The sequence below is a fragment of the Glandiceps talaboti genome, chromosome 3 (genome assembly GCF_964340395.1).
Source record: "Glandiceps talaboti chromosome 3, keGlaTala1.1, whole genome shotgun sequence".
NCBI classification, from domain to species: domain Eukaryota; kingdom Metazoa; phylum Hemichordata; class Enteropneusta; family Spengelidae; genus Glandiceps; species Glandiceps talaboti.
In genome coordinates, this window is record NC_135551.1 from 27,331,879 (window position 1) to 27,351,775 (window position 19,897).

The 19,897-nt window shown below is 34.9% G+C and overlaps 2 protein-coding genes and 2 non-coding genes across 4 annotated transcripts; 3 read left to right on the forward strand and 1 right to left on the reverse strand.

The window, feature by feature from the left end:
• Positions 1-685: 685 nt before the first annotated feature.
• Positions 686-11,970, reverse strand: LOC144432586 (synapse-associated protein 1-like). Its single transcript, XM_078120829.1, has 9 exons — positions 11,591-11,970; positions 10,859-10,953; positions 8,436-8,576; positions 7,591-7,730; positions 6,349-6,440; positions 4,019-4,072; positions 3,287-3,481; positions 2,505-2,557; positions 686-2,206 (listed from the first exon to the last, which is right to left on the reverse strand). The coding sequence occupies exons 1-9, from the start codon at positions 11,850-11,852 to the stop codon at positions 2,123-2,125; spliced, it is 1,116 nt and encodes a 371-aa protein (XP_077976955.1). The 5' UTR covers positions 11,853-11,970; the 3' UTR covers positions 686-2,122.
• An 831-nt stretch (positions 11,971-12,801) lies between these two features.
• Positions 12,802-18,651, forward strand: LOC144453941 (small ribosomal subunit protein eS4-like). The gene is made up of 6 exons (XM_078145312.1): positions 12,802-12,882; positions 13,972-14,152; positions 14,858-14,955; positions 16,412-16,583; positions 17,068-17,178; positions 18,408-18,651. Exons 1-6 carry the CDS (start codon positions 12,856-12,858, stop codon positions 18,548-18,550), a joined length of 732 nt encoding a protein of 243 aa, XP_078001438.1. The 5' UTR covers positions 12,802-12,855; the 3' UTR covers positions 18,551-18,651.
• On the forward strand, positions 14,458-14,595 carry LOC144433474 (small nucleolar RNA SNORA16B/SNORA16A family). Its single transcript, XR_013480777.1, has one exon. It is a non-coding gene; the product is annotated as a small nucleolar RNA SNORA16B/SNORA16A family (small nucleolar RNA).
• Positions 15,488-15,627, forward strand: LOC144433473 (small nucleolar RNA SNORA16B/SNORA16A family). The gene has a single exon (XR_013480776.1). It is a non-coding gene; the product is annotated as a small nucleolar RNA SNORA16B/SNORA16A family (small nucleolar RNA).
• Positions 18,652-19,897: the final 1,246 nt, after the last annotated feature.

Consider the following 19,897-nt stretch of genomic DNA (forward strand, 5'->3'; position numbering starts at 1 on the left):
GGGTGTAAATAATAATGTCCGATTTAAAATATCAGTTATAGGCCACAATTGCTGTAGTTCTGCAAGTCTGAAATTCTCGGTACCTGTACTAGTATTTTACCTCATGCTAGAGGGTCAAAATAGAACAAGAATGTTGACTTGTTCTCCAGTTCACCTATACCATTTAATTGCATGTGTTGTGCACAGAGTTGAAATTATGTTGACCTAGAAATTGAATGATTGTTATTTTTATGATGCGCATAGGTAATAAAATTCTATTTCACATAATAAGAATTATTACTTACAAGCTACGTGACAAAATACATTTGTGTTTCTACTTACTTGAGTAGTCTCTCCAGTGAAATATCTGTTTACAGATCACAAGTACAACATGGATGTATTTATGTTGGAAAAAATCATTGACACTGATATTGCCAAAACGAATGGTGCTGTATTTGAAATGAAATTAACTTGTTTACATTTTTGCAATATTCACTTCTAACCATAATGTGTCATGTTAAACAGCATGCATTTGAATTGATATCTATGAATAAAATAGAATAATGTACACCTATTGTGTCATTGTCTATCTTTGAATGCAACAGAAGAGCATATATCTTGAGTATGTATACTATCCTATCTACTACTACTACTACTACAGTGAAAATATATGTATATATACTGTAGTACGTAGTAGTAGTGGATAGGATAGTAAACATACTCAAGATATGCTCTTCTATTACATTCAAAGAGAACCAATGACACAATAGGTGTACATTATTCTATTTTATTCATATTTTCATAGATATCGGTTCAAGTGCCTGTGTGTGAAATAGCATGCAAAATTCTGTTTTCTTTTCACTGGTAAAAGGTAAAATAACAGTTAATTACAACAATATTGCTCTGTATACTTTACATACTAATAGCATAACCATTTTGAATATTAAATTCCACACCACATGAGTAGTATACTCCTGGCCTATTTGCATATGATCTATGACCTTTCATATGACCTATGACCTCCTCCAAGACAATAGAATTGTCAATGAGAAACGTTTTACTTCAAGCTCAGTCTACAGTCGATGGGTTGCCAATGGTGACAATCAACAATACATGCCAAAATATTCAAATTCTAGCATCACAGTGTATAAGTAATATGTCATTTTGTGCTCTCCAATTGTACTTTAATATGGTGAAGGAATTAGTCTATCCTTGCTAACAATCATATTTCATTCAGTATTTGGTCTAAAAATACTGTAAATAAATCATTCATAATACCATCTCCTAGAACTGTAAGATTAACAATACAATACTTTCTAATCATTTCTTCCTTCCCATAACTTTGCAACTGAGTCATATTCTATGCATCCCATTTGAGCCATATACACCATGGTAACTAACATATCATTAATTTCAGAATTCTATGTGATGTATAAATGACTATGATTGTTGATAAGCTTGACGTTCGGTAAAGTGGCCGTATATTTCAATTCTGTGATGGTAATAATACTATCAATGATATTTCAATGTTCCAAAATGCATCAGATACAGTGACCAAAGATTAGTCTGGATGCCAACGTGGTTTCTATCTAAATCATGGTAAGGTATAAATGGTTAGGAACTAGACGACCAAAGAAAGGCTAGTCTGTAAGATATGATGTGTTATGTCACCCTATCAGCTCCTGCTTCATGTGAAAGAGAATACTGATGAGAGCTAAAAGACACAACATATCTCACAATCTAAGGATACGCAATATAAATGAACTACTACATCAATACAAAGCCACCCCTTCTTTCAATATTACTCTAGTATGTGCAACACAAGGTGTGTAATACATTGTACAATCAACTTTAAACATTTCAACCGATGGAACAAATCTTTTTGGAAATAAAACTATACCAACATAATATTAAATTAGACAAGACCTCACAAGTCTAACAACATAAAGAATGTGATAAATAAATGCTAAACTTGCCAATTTTTTATAATTCTAGATTTCCATTGTTAGAAAAGTAACCACTTGAAGCTGTGTCTTCAGCTGGTAGCCATGTTGTGTTGTGCATTGTGGGTATATGCAAATGAGGGGACCCTATTTCTTAGGAATGTAAATAATTAACATATTTGTTTGTATTGGTACATAAATTAGGATTCTTCTAACATCTGGTTTATTTCCTCTTCCCATTGTTCATTATCACCACCACCATCTCCTTCAACAACTTCATATTCCTAGAAAGAGAAAAAATATCCCTCCTGGTTGACTAAAATAGTTAATTTTCAAGTTAAAGATGCCCTGTATGAGATCATCACTTATGTGGTTACTTTTTGCCTTGTTTGTCTCATTACCAATATGTACACCTAAAAATTAGAACCCACGACAAAATTTGATATAAGCTGAGACCTTTAACTGGAAACTGTACACTGCATGTCAGATGACGCTGTTTATAATGATCACATTTAATACAAAGCTACGTCATTACACTTTTACTAGGAATAACAGTCAGCTGAACTACAAAATGGTATTTACCTGAAGTTCCTGTTGAAGTTCTTTTTCCCATTCTGGTACTTCATCTTCATCATCTAATAAACAAAATCATTAATAATGATAAAGTTACCTATTTAGAATCTAGTTTTGAAGCAACTATGTAGCTTTCATCTGAATCTCTCAGACGTCATCAGTGTTATGATGTTACATAGTCTGTTCAAAACTAGATTCCAAAATGGGAATTTTATCACTAATACTACATAAAATGGGAGTCAAGTATCACTTTCTATTCTAATAGACAAAAGCATAACAGTAATTACTTCAATAATGAATTAACATTTTCTTCAGCCACCCTCAAACGTTTCATTTTTGGCCCAAAATGAAGCTGAGCCATGACATACTTTTTGAAGAGGCTGTACAATTTAACTGCATCTCCCCTCACAAGACAAAGACACGGTACAGATCAGTCTTTAGATTCTCTCTGAAGGTGTTAGGTGAACGTTTTTGCCATAATTCTAATGGTAATTTCTTCCATAATGAAGTGCAGCACATGAGAAAGACTGAGTGTCAGCAATATGACACTAACTTGTAATTGGGTTCATGCAATAGACATTTGGCAGATGATCAAAGTGTTGGCGGTTGGGAGTTGGGGTTGGTTTCATGCATATGATCTCATAAGTAAGTGTAAGTCCATTAAGTTGATTTGTAGCTGATGCTCAGGAGTTTGAATTCAATTCTATACTGTACGTACAGCTAGTGTACCTCCTTCTTAAGGATGGGTGTTCTGAGTTCACCTTTCTTGTAACCATAGTAACAAAACTAACCTTTTTTATCCTCCTCATCTTTTTTCTCCATTCCTAGCTGTTCCATACCCTTTTGTATATCAGCTTGGTCCAGGTTGGAGTTAAAAGCATCACTAATAAATTCATTTGTGGGACTGTCTGGTGGCATGTCATCTTCGTAATTTTTACTTTTCTCACCAGTCTCAGCAATATCAATTGCTTGTGAATGGTTGGAATCTATGAAATAAATGACAACATCATTGGGAATAATCAAGTCTCTACATTTTGCAAATTAACTATTATATATACTTGATGAGAATTTTCCTTTATCCAGGATAAAACTATAGATTACATTGCATTTATTATTTTACATCAAACCTCAAATAAAGCCCTCTCCTCAGCCTCCATTGAGAGTGGCATCATTGAGTCATCACACCAGACATGAGGCATTCAGTTGCTAGTTGTAAGCCATCAGATGACAGCCTTGCACCATTAACCTACGGGCCAAGCACCTACACGTAGACAAAGTGTCAAACTTGCAATTCCTCTCATACTGAGCAGAATTACTGTTCCTTCACTCACCATCTTCAAATTTATGTATTAACCATAATATTGCCTTTGGAAACACTGCAAACTGTCCATTCTCAGTACTTATACCAATGTGCAAACAAGTTAGACAATCTGTTGTTTCTAAACAAATACTCCCCTGGTAGAGAGAGAGGATTAACAAGTAAATATGGCCTATCAAAGTTTATAAAATAACAGTTGTCTCACCTTTTTCTGTTGATGATCTTCTTGAACTTGATCTACTTGTATTTGAGGTCTCACCTGTTGATCAAATTCAACTCAATTATAACACTGTCTGTATTGTTAAAGTGCAGAAGCAGACCAACAATATGGTGAGTGGTACATGTTGGAATCTGAGCTTAAAGTGGCACAAGTTGAGTTTATAAGCTATTTACTCAACTGAGAATATTTACATAAAACCTTGATTTAGCTATTCTAGTATAGTGATGCATGTCTTCTATAACATCACAATTGCCTTCTGACATTGCTAGAACAGTTCACTGCCTAGTATAGATTCTTCAACATTTTTAGATACGTATAAAAAATTACATCATCAGATCGTTTATATGTTATATCTTAATAACAGGTTTGAGTTCAGTCAATTGTAAATGACAATTACGTATACTTCAGTATGTAGAATACTATGAGTGACTTTTAAATACACAACATAAATCTTGATCCAAAAGTGTAAAAAAACAGCTTGTGCCCCTTAAAGAACTGTGATGGCTGTGACAATCTGACAAATCTGTGGTAACAAACCAACATCTTTATTATGAAAATTAACCAATGTATAAATTCAATACAGAACATTCTACAGTATAGTAACTACATACATACCACTGGTTTTTGCTGCTAGTGACGTTAGCTGAGAACATACATACCAGTTTCATTCTACTGTACAGTAACTACATACATACCAGTTTCATTCTACTGTACAGTAACTACATACATACCAGTTTCATTCTACTGTACAGTAACTACATACATACCAGTTTCATTCTACTGTACAGTAACTACATACATACCAGTTTCATTCTACTGTACAGTAACTACATACATACCAGCTTCATTCTACAGTACAGTAACTACACACATACCAGTTTCATTCTACTGTACAGTAACTACATACATACCAGTTTCATTCTACTGTACAGTAACTACATACATACCAGCTTCATTCTACAGTACAGTAACTACACACATACCAGTTTCATTCTACTGTACAGTAATTACATACATACCAGTTTCATTCTACTGTACAGTAATTACATACATACCAGTTTCATTCTACTGTACAGTAATTACATACATACCAGAGTCATTCTACAGTACAGTAACTACACACATACCAGCTTCATTCTACAGTACAGTAACTACACACATACCAGTTTCATTCTACTGTACAGTAATTACATACATACCAGTTTCATTCTACTGTACAGTAACTACATACATACCAGCTTCATTCTACAGTACAGTAACTACACACATACCAGTTTCATTCTACTGTACAGTAATTACATACATACCAGTTTCATTCTACTGTACAGTAACTACATACATACCAGTTTCATTCTACTGTACAGTAACTACATACATACCAGTTTCATTCTACTGTACAGTAACTACATACATACCAGTTTCATTCTACTGTACAGTAACTACATACATACCAGTTTCATTCTTCTGTACAGTAATTACACACATACCAGTTTCATTCTACTGTACAGTAACTACATACATACCAGTTTCATTCTACAGTACAGTAACTACATACATACCAGTTTCATTCTACAGTACAGTAACTACATACATACCAGTTTCATTCTTCTGTACAGTAATTACATACATACCAGTTTCATTCTACAGTACAGTAACTACATACACACCAGTTTCATTCTACAGTACAGTAACTACATACATACCGGTTTCATTCTACTGTACAGTAACTACATACATACCAGTTTCATTCTACTGTACAGTAACTACATACATACCAGTTTCATTCTACTGTACAGTAACTACATACACACCAGTTTCATTCTACAGTACAGTAACTACATACATACCAGTTTCATTCTACTGTACAGTAACTACATACACACCAGTTTCATTCTACAGTATAGTAACTACATACATACCGGTTTCATTCTACTGTACAGTAACTACATACATACCAGTTTCATTCTACAGTACAGTAACTACATACATACCAGTTTAATTCTACTGTACAGTAACTACATACATACCAGTTTCATTCTACAGTATAGTAACTACATACATACCGGTTTCATTCTACTGTACAGTAACTACATACATACCAGTTTCATTCTACTGTACAGTAACTACATACATACCAGTTTCATTCTACAGTATAGTAACTACATACATACCAGTTTCATTCTACTGTACAGTAACTACATACATACCAGTTTCATTCTACTGTACAGTAATTACATACATACCAGTTTCATTCTACTGTACAGTAACTACATACATACCAGTTTCATTCTACAGAATAGTAACTACATACATACCAGTTTCTGCTGCTAGCGATGTTAGCTGGGAAGACTGTTTTATAAGAGACACCCTGTAGAAGTAATTGCGCCAGAAATTGTGCTCATTGATCCTGGAAAAAGACAGATGAAGAAAAAATGTGTTTATAATGAAAAAAATCTTATTTTTCTCCACTAAGAGTGTTCACAATATTCTGTATACGTCAAGACCATGTATCTTCAGAGTTTGTAATTTTTCAAGAGAAAGGCTAACATGTGCTTTTCTGCAGATATTAACAGCATTATAATTATACACAAAGCTCCAGCCTATATACGTGACCTACTCCGGATTTGTGTGATATGTATGTTTTTGTTTTGTTTTGTTTTCCTTTGTTGTTGTTGTTGTTTTTTCTCTCTGAGGACAAAACTCGATTAGTTGTTCGTCAACTATTTTTGCCCTCATTAAAATAAAGTATTTTTATTATCAAAGTATTATTACTCTATAGACTTACACATCAAGGCATTTACTTTGTTTAGCTAACAGGAGTCTGCAGCTTACAACGCAATTCAAGAACATGACATATGGTGGCACCATGGCTGTGTTTTTTCAAACTACAGTCCTAAACTTTTGAATCCTATAGCACTGGACATACAACAAGCTTCAAATCAGGATATTTTCAGTAGCAAATTTAAGACATATATTCAAGTAGGTGAAGTGACCAAATTTAACACCCTTGAATAGAACTATGGTTTTGGAGTCTTGTGTGATTGAAATACTTTATGACTGACTGACTGACTGACTGACTGACTGACTGACTGACTGACTGACTGATTGACAGACTGACTGACTGACTGACTGACTGACTGACTGACTGACTGACAGACTGACAGACTGACTGACAGACTGACTGACTGACTGACAGACAGACTGACTGACAGACTGACTGACTGAGTGACTGATTGACTGACTGATTGACTGACTGACTGATTGACTGACAGACTGACTGACAGACTCACTCACTGAGTGACTGAGTGACTGAGTGACTGAGTGACTGACTGACTGACTGACTGACTGACTGACTGATTGACTCACTGATTGATTATTTGATTGAGCGATTGGTAAATTCTGGAATTAAAGAAGGTATCTTATTACAATTACGGAGACTGTAACTCAACATTCTAAATAGCTAAACAATATTGAGCATATGTGAAACCTTGTTGTTTACTGGTTAGTTTATCAGTGCTTTCACTCAAACACTAACCCTGCTGTCACTTGATACTTACTGTTTTGGTACCAGGTTAAATCTCATTTTCTTTAAATTTTCATCTTCTGTTAAAGTTGCCATGGCAACTGGATGACTGCTGTCAAAATCAAAGTGATATTGCACACCTGCAGGTGGGTTTCTAAGGAAGTTTCTCTTGTCCTAAATGAGAAACAAAAGTAAGTTCAGTGTTTCGGGTACAAATACAGAAATTTGATGGAAAGAGTTCCCTGATATAAACAATACTACACAGCACTATTTGGTTTGTACTTTGTTAGGTAAACTATACTCATTACCTTTGATTATTTTATTCTACATGGCTATATCATAAGATACATATGTATTTTTTTGTGTATTGTTCTCAGTATGAGTTTCTGGCTAAAGCAGTTCATAAAGTCAATACCTCAGTTCATCAAAATCCATGTCACTTTCTCCAAAATATAACCAAGTACTGTTAGTTTTTTGTTGGTTCAATACATACATACCATGGGTATGATTACTTTTACATACAAATATATGGTCATCTTTGTCAAGACATGTTTTGGAGGGCATGATTCTCTGTATTGATGTGTAGTTATAACAGTATGTTTTTCTCCTTTGTTGTAATTTGTAACACTTTTTATATTTTATAATTTCAGCTATTCTATTTTTGAAATGGATCTGTGCATATAAAATTTATCAAAAATCATTTTCATGTATTCAAAAAAAAAGGTAAGTCTTATAAGATTTACACACGTCTTGATGACTGTAGTAATGCACATTATTTTTGCATGAGTTGAATTTTGGAGAATAGCAAGAGCTGAAATGACATGTTGCTCAATTGGAAAAGAGACTGAGGGAATGTGCAAAGATTATTTTGTACTGTACCTGTGACAGAGCTAGAATCTGTTGTTTCATTTGTTCTTCTTCATTATATCCAACCCAGGGTGGTACAGCTGCATCAGATCGTTTATGTTGCTTCTCCTTGATAAACTTATCCTGCTCTTTATGGAAGTCTCCAAGAATGGTCTGAAAAATAAATACACAACCAATGAATACTATTAAAATTTTATTAATACAGTATTATCAGTGCATTGTCAGATCATTCTGATGAGATTACATAATGGAAGATAGCACCTTGTGTTTTAACAATACAATGATTACTGAGACTTGAATATTCGCTGAACACTAAGTATCATATGTATTGTTATGTTAATCAATTTTGTAATTCTTTTCTAGAACTAGAAATCACATTGTAGTAAGTAGTATATAAGTGTTATATTGTCATATTGCTCTGATGGGGATATCAATTTTTCACTTTTGATTTAGTACGTTGGGTGGGTAATAATTCAAATCACGACAAATAGAGACTTGACAAAAACACCAAAAAAAGTGAGAGGGGTTGTGAGAAAAAACAGGATAATACTGACATCGCATATTACAGTCACATAATAAACAAACAGACAGACAGACAGGGGCAATTTTAGCTAACACATATCCACTTAGAATTTGAAAGTCAACAAACAGATAGAAGAGGCAGACTCAGACATCAACACTACAAGCATTCATTTACACTGGCAGCAATTCATTTACACAACCAACATACAGGCTTTGATTTTAGCCCTACATGTATGTGCTTACATTTTAAAACTATGTTCACTCTTATTTACACCCATGCTTTTTAAGTTCTTGTTCTGTTCATTTTATTCTGTATGTATTTGTAAAACTCTTGCATTTTATGTACTCATTTTAATTGTTTTACTGACAAACATCAAAATTTCCTGAAAAGGATACAGTTTTATTATATTGTAGTAAACTGTTAAGAGGTAAAAGGAATACAGGCATAGCTAGTTTTGTTATATATTGAGGCAGTGCCTACAAAAGCAGCTGTCTTCAATTGATGTGACATGTCTATTTTCTAAAATAAAGCAGTGAAAATATCAAATTTTCTCTACCGGACTGGATTTCCACTTTGGAAAGTGATTGATTTATGTACATATCTGACATAACTACTTTTGTTCCTACTGACTCTGTGTAAGTCTTTTCTTATGCAGTTCACATCATTGTTTAGGTTGCAGTACATTGGTACTGTCATACAAATGAAGCCAAATTACACCACTGTCCAATGTGGATGCTCATTATATCCAGTGGTGACCTCTACATGTCGACCATACATGTCCTCTTTGACAGACAACATCATCACTGCTCAGTCTATTTCATATATCACATACAGCAAACAAATAAACAACACAGCTGTTTTCCTAGCTTTTAAAAACTTCTAAATACATTTAACGCAAAACCAGCTGGGCTGTACATCTCCTTTAAAGTTTTCAATCATTAAATTTTATTTGTCATTTTTATTTTTAAACAAGTATATAGGAAAGAGCTTCACAACAATTTGTGATACGAATTATGTTTTTATTACACTAAATCACGAAAAATTCATCATTCATACAATTCATGTTTATTGACATGATCTCAATTTTTTGTGACGAATGAGTTCATTTGTAATAATTCACTTCAGATCAAATATATGCTGCAACTCAAGGGCAAACATGTCAATATACCCAACAGCTGTGAATAATACAAATAAAACCTGAATAAAAAAAGATTTATTTGTACGAGCTGATGAATATTTATGAGATTATGCACAGGCTGTACAGATTGATACCTCAGCGTTAGTCATCATAATCATGTGATATCTATCAAATATCAACAACTACTTTCCATTGCGCAGTTCAAAAAAGACTGAAAAATACAACTACGCAATAGCAATGTTATTGTTGACAATATACAACACTGCAACAAATGAATGAAGTGAACATACTGTCGTATTTAAATGCAATCACTGCAATGAATTTTATGTAAATGTGACTGGCCTTCAGAAATGATATTTTACATGCTGTATCGACTTGTCATTTTATAAATAATAAACTGAATTGAAAGATGAGTCTGAAAATACAAAGAATTACAAGTAGATAACCTAGGCATGTAATACCAAACTTAGACTAGGAATCTCATCCTTTTGACTGTATATTCTAACTGTACAAGAATTACAAAGGGTGAAATGTATTACACTGTTGAATTATATACAAAGGGTGTGAAATAACAGTGTGAACAAACCACAGACACTGGAAATAGATAAACGATGGACAAAGCTGCTATGATACCATAGCCTGTTATATGCATAATGAATAAACTCAATGAGTCTGATATAGCACTCTATTTCAAGACAATTTTTTTTAAAAAGTGGTTGTCTATTTTAGGACTGAAGTTCATGTCTGATCATCGTCATTGTATGTTACTCTTACCTTCTCTTCAACAGTTTCTTTCAAGTAACTTGCTGTCTTTGTGGCTGTGTCTGTTACTACCTTGGTCCCTTCTTTGGCAAAATTAAAGAGATAGCCTGTCACAAAAAAAAAATTAAAATGTCAGTTATTTCACTTCTCATCATATGTAACATGATTTCTAATCTGCAAATCCTGTGAAAATCTTATAAATACAAGAATCAGTCACATAGCATAACTCAAGATATTTACATTAGTTTTTGTTTGGACAGGTATTTACATATATTTACATTTCTTTAGCATTGATGCTTTAACCATAATTTTTTAAGATATCTGTAATATCATCAAATTTTAACAACATATGATACACACATTACATATTTACGATTGCTTATATTTTGTCATCATTTTTTTCCTCTCGTCCTCTCATTTTTTCACGATTCTTATTTTTTGTAATTTTTAAAGGACTGTTCACTCAATGCAGTGCAGTGTAACACTTTTCATGAAATTAACATGCTGAAATATCATTTATATCAAATGCTTTCTCTGAAATGATCACATCCATCTTCATTTTATTTTTGACTACAAAAAAGTTTTTCTTTTTTTTACTATTCTAAATAAATCAACGACTTTTACAAAGTCTCCCAGTACCAAATACACGTTAATCCACACATACAGTTGCAGTTGCGTCATCGGTGTACAGTAGCAACACAGTCATGACAGTGAAAGAACGAATTTCCTGGTAAAAATACTTACTTCCCCACTCTTTAGCACTGTTAATTGCTAACTCTGCATTAACATTGGCGGGTAAACCAAATGGCAACTCATTTCCTGAGCTACTCTCCGATTTATTCTCTGTAACTTCGTCACTCGATTGGTCTTGTGCCTGTGGCCTCTCCTCTTGTTGTTGACCCGAGTCCTCACCACTTTCAGTTGATGACGTACCACCTTCTATCTTTTCTCCCTCTTCAGCTTTTTGTTCGGTGTTATAACCGAACCAACTGCTGACCTGAAACATTGTTCCTGGTCAATGGAGCAACTTTTGACAATAAAGAGTTTGTGTTTTTTACAGCGTAAGTAATTTTTGGCTATTACGTTATTGAGTGCGAAACTTCCAGCGTTTCAATGATCGGCCATCTTTGTTGTCACGTCCCTAAGTGAGCCAAAATAAGCTATTTGTTTACATGTATATCAAATGATACTTTTCAGTCTTTCAGGTTGTTGGCAAAATTTGGCTGAATTTTGTAACGAAAAAGGTGATTTCTTCTGCAACAACTGTCTGTTATTAAGTGCATAGTAACATTTAAAATATTGACCTTTGCAAACAATTTATATAAACATAGGCAGTCTTCTTTTATCGGAAGTTAGTCGACGCTGGGCATTCTGGGTCCAAAATTGTCCTTTTTACCTCCAGCTTCCATCATGGTGAGTGAATGAATATTGCCAACTTGAAAACAATCTGGAAGCATCCTCCAACAATAAAGCTAGATTATTCCCGAACACATCTCAAACAGTAATTCGATGTTTCCTTGACATACCACATTAGTTATTTCTCGAATTACTACAATTGGCAGCAAGAAAAGGGGTTGGGAAACTACCCATGTTTGTATCCCCAGTACAGTAAACGTAAGACAACATGGCCGCGAAGTGTCGTGATCTCGTAGCAATTGTTTTCCTAATCATACACGTTCACTGTATTACCGGGAATGGTCTGTCTAAGAATATAGTCTCACTTTTACTGTAAATGTATGCTATCGTGATGGTGTGAACAATTATAGTTCTCCAGCATGCATTGTAGACTCATTCCAATGTTGACACCTAATCTAAATTGAATGTATTGAAGACATCTCGCCACAGGTGGGGTAATTTTCGACGAATGTATTCCATATATTTTCTTATAAATTTTAGCAATCTTCTTCGTTTGAAGGACGTCATTGCATAAAAAATTAATTACATACTTTCTTTCACAGGCGCGTGGGCCAAGGAAACATTTGAAGCGTCTCAATGCTCCAAAGCATTGGATGTTGGACAAACTCACCGGTAAATTTGTAAGTACAACTTTATCATTGATTCAGAAGCAAGGATGTAGAACTGTGGTCCGACCGTACAGACATGTCATGTGTATATTTAAGTTATGGCTTAAGGGTTAGCATTCCAGATAGGTTTTGTGTGAAAGGCCACAGTTCTACACTTGTCATATACAGGGGTGCGTTCGGTAGCCAAAACGTTTTGTCATTGTTTGGCCATGGTGCCCTGGCCCTGTTTCGAACAGTATTACTATTATGCATGTTCCGCGTGAAAAACAAAAGATGGCGGCACATTCAAACAGAAGATTGTAGCATTTTATGTACATTCAGCACTCGTCACTGAAAAGATGATGCACATAGTTAAATCACACCTTTGCAGTACTGTCAGGATGCTAGAATGCCTAAAAAAGGCCTGTTATTTATGCATACACAATTCTTACGCAACAAAGTGATCTTTGACAAGTTTATCTTGCATTACTCAATGTATGTCAAATCGACTATACCATTATGCCGACAGGTATTTGTATTTATCAATACCATTGCCAATTGTAAATGACCAATTCCATGAACTTTTTAGCAGTGCTGAATCAAAACTAATGTGCACTAAGTAATCCTACACAAAAACTCCAGTTTGCCGATGAAGTGAGAATTCGTGGCTGCCGTCTTGGCTTTTGGCGAGTCACCTCACTCTTCTGCCTCCTTCGTCCCAGCTCGCCTGCGAAAAACTATGACAATTGGTGTTCAGGAACAAAACGCTTTGAAACGTCTGCGGGCATTTTGTCTACCAAACACGCCCCTGGTTTCATGTATGGCTCTTCACAGGATGGAGCAGGAGAGGGACATTGTCAAAATCAAGTCCCGACTTACTCCATCAGCAAGCATGTCAAGGCTTAGTAAAAACATATTGTCACCAAAAAAATTGTAGTTTGACTATGAGACATACTGATCTGTCAAACTATACAATCTTAGCCACATACTGTAACACGCTCCAAAAGAAAATATTAGTCGATAGATGTGAAAGATAAGAATTGCTGAACTTGAGAAAACGCTTTTCATTTGATTTGAAATGACCAGAACTTAAAATGTTAATTTTATGGTGTCTTCATACAGGCCCCAAGACCTTCAACAGGACCACACAAGCTCAGAGAATGTTTGCCTCTCATCATTTTCCTGAGGAACAGACTGAGGTACGCCCTCACATACGTTGAAGTCAAGAAGATTGTCATGCAGCGTTTGATTAAAGTTGATGGCAAAGTGAGGACAGATATTGGCTATCCAATGGGCATCATGGGTAAGATATAATATACAAGCTAGTTTGATATGTACATGTATTGCACAAAGCACACTTAGAAAGCAGCACTATACAATGTATTGACAAAAATATACACACAATGTATTCTGATATCTTGCTCATAGTAAGACTTAGAACAGAAGACAACGCTTTTGAAATAGTACTTTCAGAGCAAATAAGATTTAGGGATGTGATCCAAAGAAGCATTTCAGTATGACCTTAAACAACATAGACATTCATAATGGAAATTGCAGTGAAATGATAATTGTCCCATATGATTATGGATAGACATTAATTATATTCTGTAAGGGCCTGATCGAAGCCATGCTAACTTCCTTCAGTTTGATATGGTCAAACCGGGCCGATATTATGCCTTCCTTATTACGGTCGCTATTTTGGTCAATATCTCCATCATCATAGCATCACCCTTAGGAAGAACAAGTATATGCATTATCCAATTGAATACTTGCTGGCAGATCTCTGCTGTTCAACATTTGTATGTTGAAATAATGTTTTGATAGTATGATAGAAACAAAGCAAAACTAAATATGTACATTGTATACCACTCCCATAGCTAACTCTGAGTCTCTGAATCCTTTTTTGTCCACAAAGTATTGGCTCTATGATAAAACTGCTAATTGGTATATCTTGGAGCAGAGACCTGTCATCAAGTGGCAATGAATACATTGTGTCTCTTTCTTACAGATGTTGTCTCAATTGAAAAGACAGGAGAAAATTTCCGACTTATTTTCGATGTTAAAGGTCGTTTTGCTATCCACAGAATTACTCATGAAGAGGCAAAGGTAAACAGTTATTGTTATGCTAGATTTGTATGCAAGTATTTGTAATCATGATAATATGAAAATTACTGAACAGTCCAGCGTAGTGTTACCGTGTCAATAAAAACAGAACCTACATAGATTGGGCATTACAGGAAAAGCTAACTGCTACCACAGTCAGTGTATGTGTTGACAAAGAAACCAACTCCTCTACCAGCATGTTGGCTGTCATGTTTGTCACTTTATCAAAGTGAAAAGGCACATCTCTGAACTGCCTGAGCAATGTTCTGATTGCACATGTCTGTGACCACATACAGTGTATTCATTCTAAGCATACTTGCATGAAGGGTCGAAAAAGAACTTTTTTGATGTAGCGTGTTTAAAACAGTCTTGACAGCATGCAAAAAATGTGTAATTATTATATTTGTACACAAGACTTGATAATAGTATGAAGATTACAATTTGTACATGATTAGTCTGGACATGTATTGTAGTACTTGTCAAACCATTGATGTTATACTATGCACTATTGAACTTTTAGGTGCATTTTATAACAGAATGGCCTGATCGAAGCCATGCTAACTTACTCTACAGTTGGATGTGGTCAAACCGGGCCAAAATTATGCCTTCCTTATTACGGTCGCTATTTTGGTCAATATCTCCATCATCATAGCATCACCCTTAGGAAGAACAAGTGTATTACTAATCCAGCTATTCATACAAGTCAAGCTAATATGTAGCACAACAAGAGCTATTATTAACAAAACAAAGGAAGACTGATAAATACATTTTTTTGTACTTAAAGTGGCCATATGGATGAGAATTTGGTATTTATTTTGGATTGTTATTTGATAAAATAGCTTCACCATGTTTTTCTACTTGAAAAAATAATGCAAAATAACATATACCAAGTCCATGTTCACATCTCAATAAACGGCAAAACATTAAACAATGTGTAAAATGTTTGTTATTGTACGTACAATAACAAACTTTTTACACTTTGTGCATCTTTTTGCAATGTATTGAGTTATGAACATGGACTTGGTATATGTTATTTCACATTATTTTTTCAAGTAGAAAAACATGGTGAAACTGTTTTATCAAATAAAAATCCAAAATAAATATCAAATTCTCATCCATATGGCCACTTTAATGCTCATACAGCATTAGAAAAAGGGATGGATAATTTACTCAATTTGCAAATATCATGAATTGTTACATCATGACACACTGAAAGGCAAATTTTGACATTGCTTTCAAGTCCTACCTTTCAGGCATTGCTATCTATTTTAGATTATTAATCACTGTTCTATTGAAAGTCTCTACAAGATATCCATATGTTGACATTTCTGACGATTTATGTTGTTCAGGAGAGTGACCTGTTATACATTGGTTATAGTCTGAGCTTTAAGTACACTGAATGAGAAACTAATAAACTTGCATGAGAAATGAAAAAAAAAATTGTTTTGTGTTTTCCCAGTACAAACTGTGCAAAGTCCGCAAAGTCAGTGTAGGACCCAAAGGAGTACCATTTGTTGTCACTCATGATGCCAGGACTATCCGTTACCCTGATCCACTTGTTAAAGTCAACGATACCGTCAAGGTAGACATTGGCAGTGGCAAGATCCAAGATTTCATCAAATTTGACAGTGGTAGGTACACAGCAACAGACACTTCCAGAATTGTACATTTAGTACAGTGTTTTTCTTTTTTAGCCAAGTAAAATACAAGTGAACTAAGGGGCCTGTCACTGTAACTCCATAGGCAAGTAATGACAACATTCTTAGACCACAACTGTGTTTGAACTGAATGAAGAAAAATATTGGGACATAGTATGTAATTATAATTCCTCCAGCAATATTTATGAAAAATGAGGAAAAATGGCAATGATTTGGAACGTTTGGACTCTTATTTTGAGCACCACAGAACTGATGACATAAACGCGAGTTGTCATGATGCAGAACAACCAAGGTATAAAAACCCACATGTTTCGTCGAACTGGTTCAACCAGGCTTTATAATTTGATATCCATGTTCTTGCCAGAAACAAAAAAAAAATTAGTATTTGGATGAAAGAATAGGTCAACATTCTGATTCAGTGTCACATTGATTGCATGTTATTTTTTTATCTACACAGGAAATGTATGTATGATCACAGGAGGTCGTAACTTGGGGAGAGTTGGTATCATTACCAACCGTGAACGTCACCCAGGATCTTTTGATATTGTCCATGTAAAAGATGCAGCAGGTAAAGTTGTTAATATTAGAATGTATGAATAAAACATAAATAAATATCACGAGTTATCCGCATGAGTTAATTGAAAGAAACACATGCAGCAACATCACCTTACATCAATATTAAGATTGCCAGAACAGTCAAAGGCCAGTTTTCAATCCCAGGTTCTCACTTTAGTGTTATCTTATCAGTGGAACAATAAGGATTACAAATGATTGTTCTTGTTTTCTAGACCAACTTTTCCACATCTCTGCCAGACAACCATATTCCAAAATAAAATTTTAAACCAAATCTGAATTGGCCATTAATACAGCCGATATGTGATTTCATGGTATTTGTTGTAGTTTAGTGAAATAACCGAATGTTCCCATATCAAATATAGTTGTGAAGTTGAAAAGGAAAATGTTCACTGACCTGATTTGTGATATTATGTTTTATGATTGATGAGAGACATCTCATCCTTGCCTTGCACAAATAGTACGTTGAGGGCATTACCACTCCAGAAAATAAAGGCACTTTCATGAACTTTTTGGTATTGAGAGTTATTTTGTGATTTCACATCACCTACAAAATGAATATTCATGATTATGATGCACTTATTATTTTCAATGAAAACACTGAATATTCATTGTTCACCTATTACGATCGTCAATGCATTTCTGTTGACTCTATGAAGCAATGTGACTCACAGTAAAAAATTCCCAAATGAGAGAGACAACTTCAACTTGATAATTGTCTCAAGTTGTGCCTAAAGCTGGTGATGTAAAATCATGAAATGACTCCAGAACCAAAGTTTTATGAAAATGCCTTTATTTCCTGGAATGGCATTCCTGTTTGAGAGGTGCCTCCAAGTAGTCAAGGATGATATGCATAGCATTTGTAGTTACAATTTGCGTCGTTCACCCATATCCAATAGGATGGCAGGACCAGTGTGCCCTCTAAGCCAATTTGACGCACTACTGATGCACACAGTTACTAGTTACGTACCAAAATTTGGTGTATCCCTATCTCTTACTATGTGGTGACTCGCAAGAAATCCCAGTTTTTTTCATTTTGACTCACAACAACAAAATGTTGCTATTGTTAGAGTTCACACTGGGCATTTCTTGTGTGATAGTACAAAAGGTCTGTTTCCTTCAAGGATGACTGTCCAAAATGTATGTTACATGTAACTACCAACATGGTTGATAGATAATATTATTCACACTGTTGCACTATCTTTGTTTTTTTTCTGACAACAGGACACACTTTTGCCACACGTCTCACCAACGTGTTTGTCATTGGAAAAGGAGTAAAGCCATGGGTATCATTACCTAAAGGTAAAGGTGTCCGTCTTACTATCGCTGAAGAGAGAGACAAAAGAATTGCCCAGAAGAGCATTTGAAACTGTCAAATGGGAATTATAATGTATAAAGACTGAAACCAGAAACACTAAAAGTTTGAACCACCAGTTTCATTAAAATGTGCTTGTACTGAGAAAAAAAATGTGTGTCATAGTTGTTCTTTGTGTGGAAGGTGTTTGTATTTTAATTGGGAATTCCTGTTATATAGACATCTAGCCCAGAGACTTGTCTTGGTCTAAGAATCTATAGAAGTTCTCATCTTCAAACCAAAGACTTTCCCCTTGAAATCACAGGAACCAGTTTTGAATTTGAAATTATACAACCAACAGATCACCAACGAAGTGGATCTTGTATGTAAACTTGATGAAATCATGGCCACAAGTGTGTGTGTGGTGGTGGTGGGGGGGGGGGGGGTTATAAGTGCCGGAACAACTGAACTGATCAAACCTTTGTTGCAATATTAAGGGTGATGATGTGATTCAAAGTAGAATTTAGGGGAAGATGTGGTGATTTGTAGGGGTATCTTGATAAAAACCACTGATAACATGCCAATGGTCAGATCCTTGGTAACGCATGGAAATTGCATCTGGGCCATTTTTTCTGAGAAAAATGCACAAGATTTGGCTCGAGAATTCAGCCTTTGTAGGACAGTCTTGAAAGTATACAGGTTCTTCTCATTAACATTCAATTCCTTGAACTCTATCATTCATGACTGAAGTTTTCGAACCTGGCCTAGCAACCATTCATTACCATATATTATCCATAGCAACAGCCAAATTAGTGTTATTACTGAAAAGAATAACCACAGTGATGGATAATAAAGTGAATGAACATTCACGAAATTAACATAGATATGCCTAGCAACAGTGATGGATAGTAAAGTGAATAAGCATTCAAGAAATTAACACGAATGTGCCAAGTGACTCTGGTAACGCCCTAGTCTTGCTGCTAGACGTTCGGGCTTTCTTTCTATAACTTCTATAATTTCTAACTATAAGCGAACGAAGTTCGCATGTGATAGCGTTGTTCGGCTGTGTGTCGAGGGCTAGCTGATAGACTAGTAACGCCCATGTTTTCTGGCCAATGTAATCAAAAATGAACTGAAAAGGGCATTACTATAGTGTGTTAAATGTTACAATTGGGTTGTGTCCAACCACAATTCCAGTGCATCAAAGGAACTAGTTGAGTTTATTAAGAAGCAAGACATTTGACCGACAAGACTTGCTTCAACATCGTAGTTGTTACTAGGATGAAATGTAGAGCCAAGCCAATCATTTCTCACTTGTGTCAGTCTATTTTGTGTGTTTTGCCTGGTACAGCGATGTCGGGACATCGTCATTTTTAAAATGTAGGGGAGAGAAAATGACATGCCTATCGCGTTGTATAGT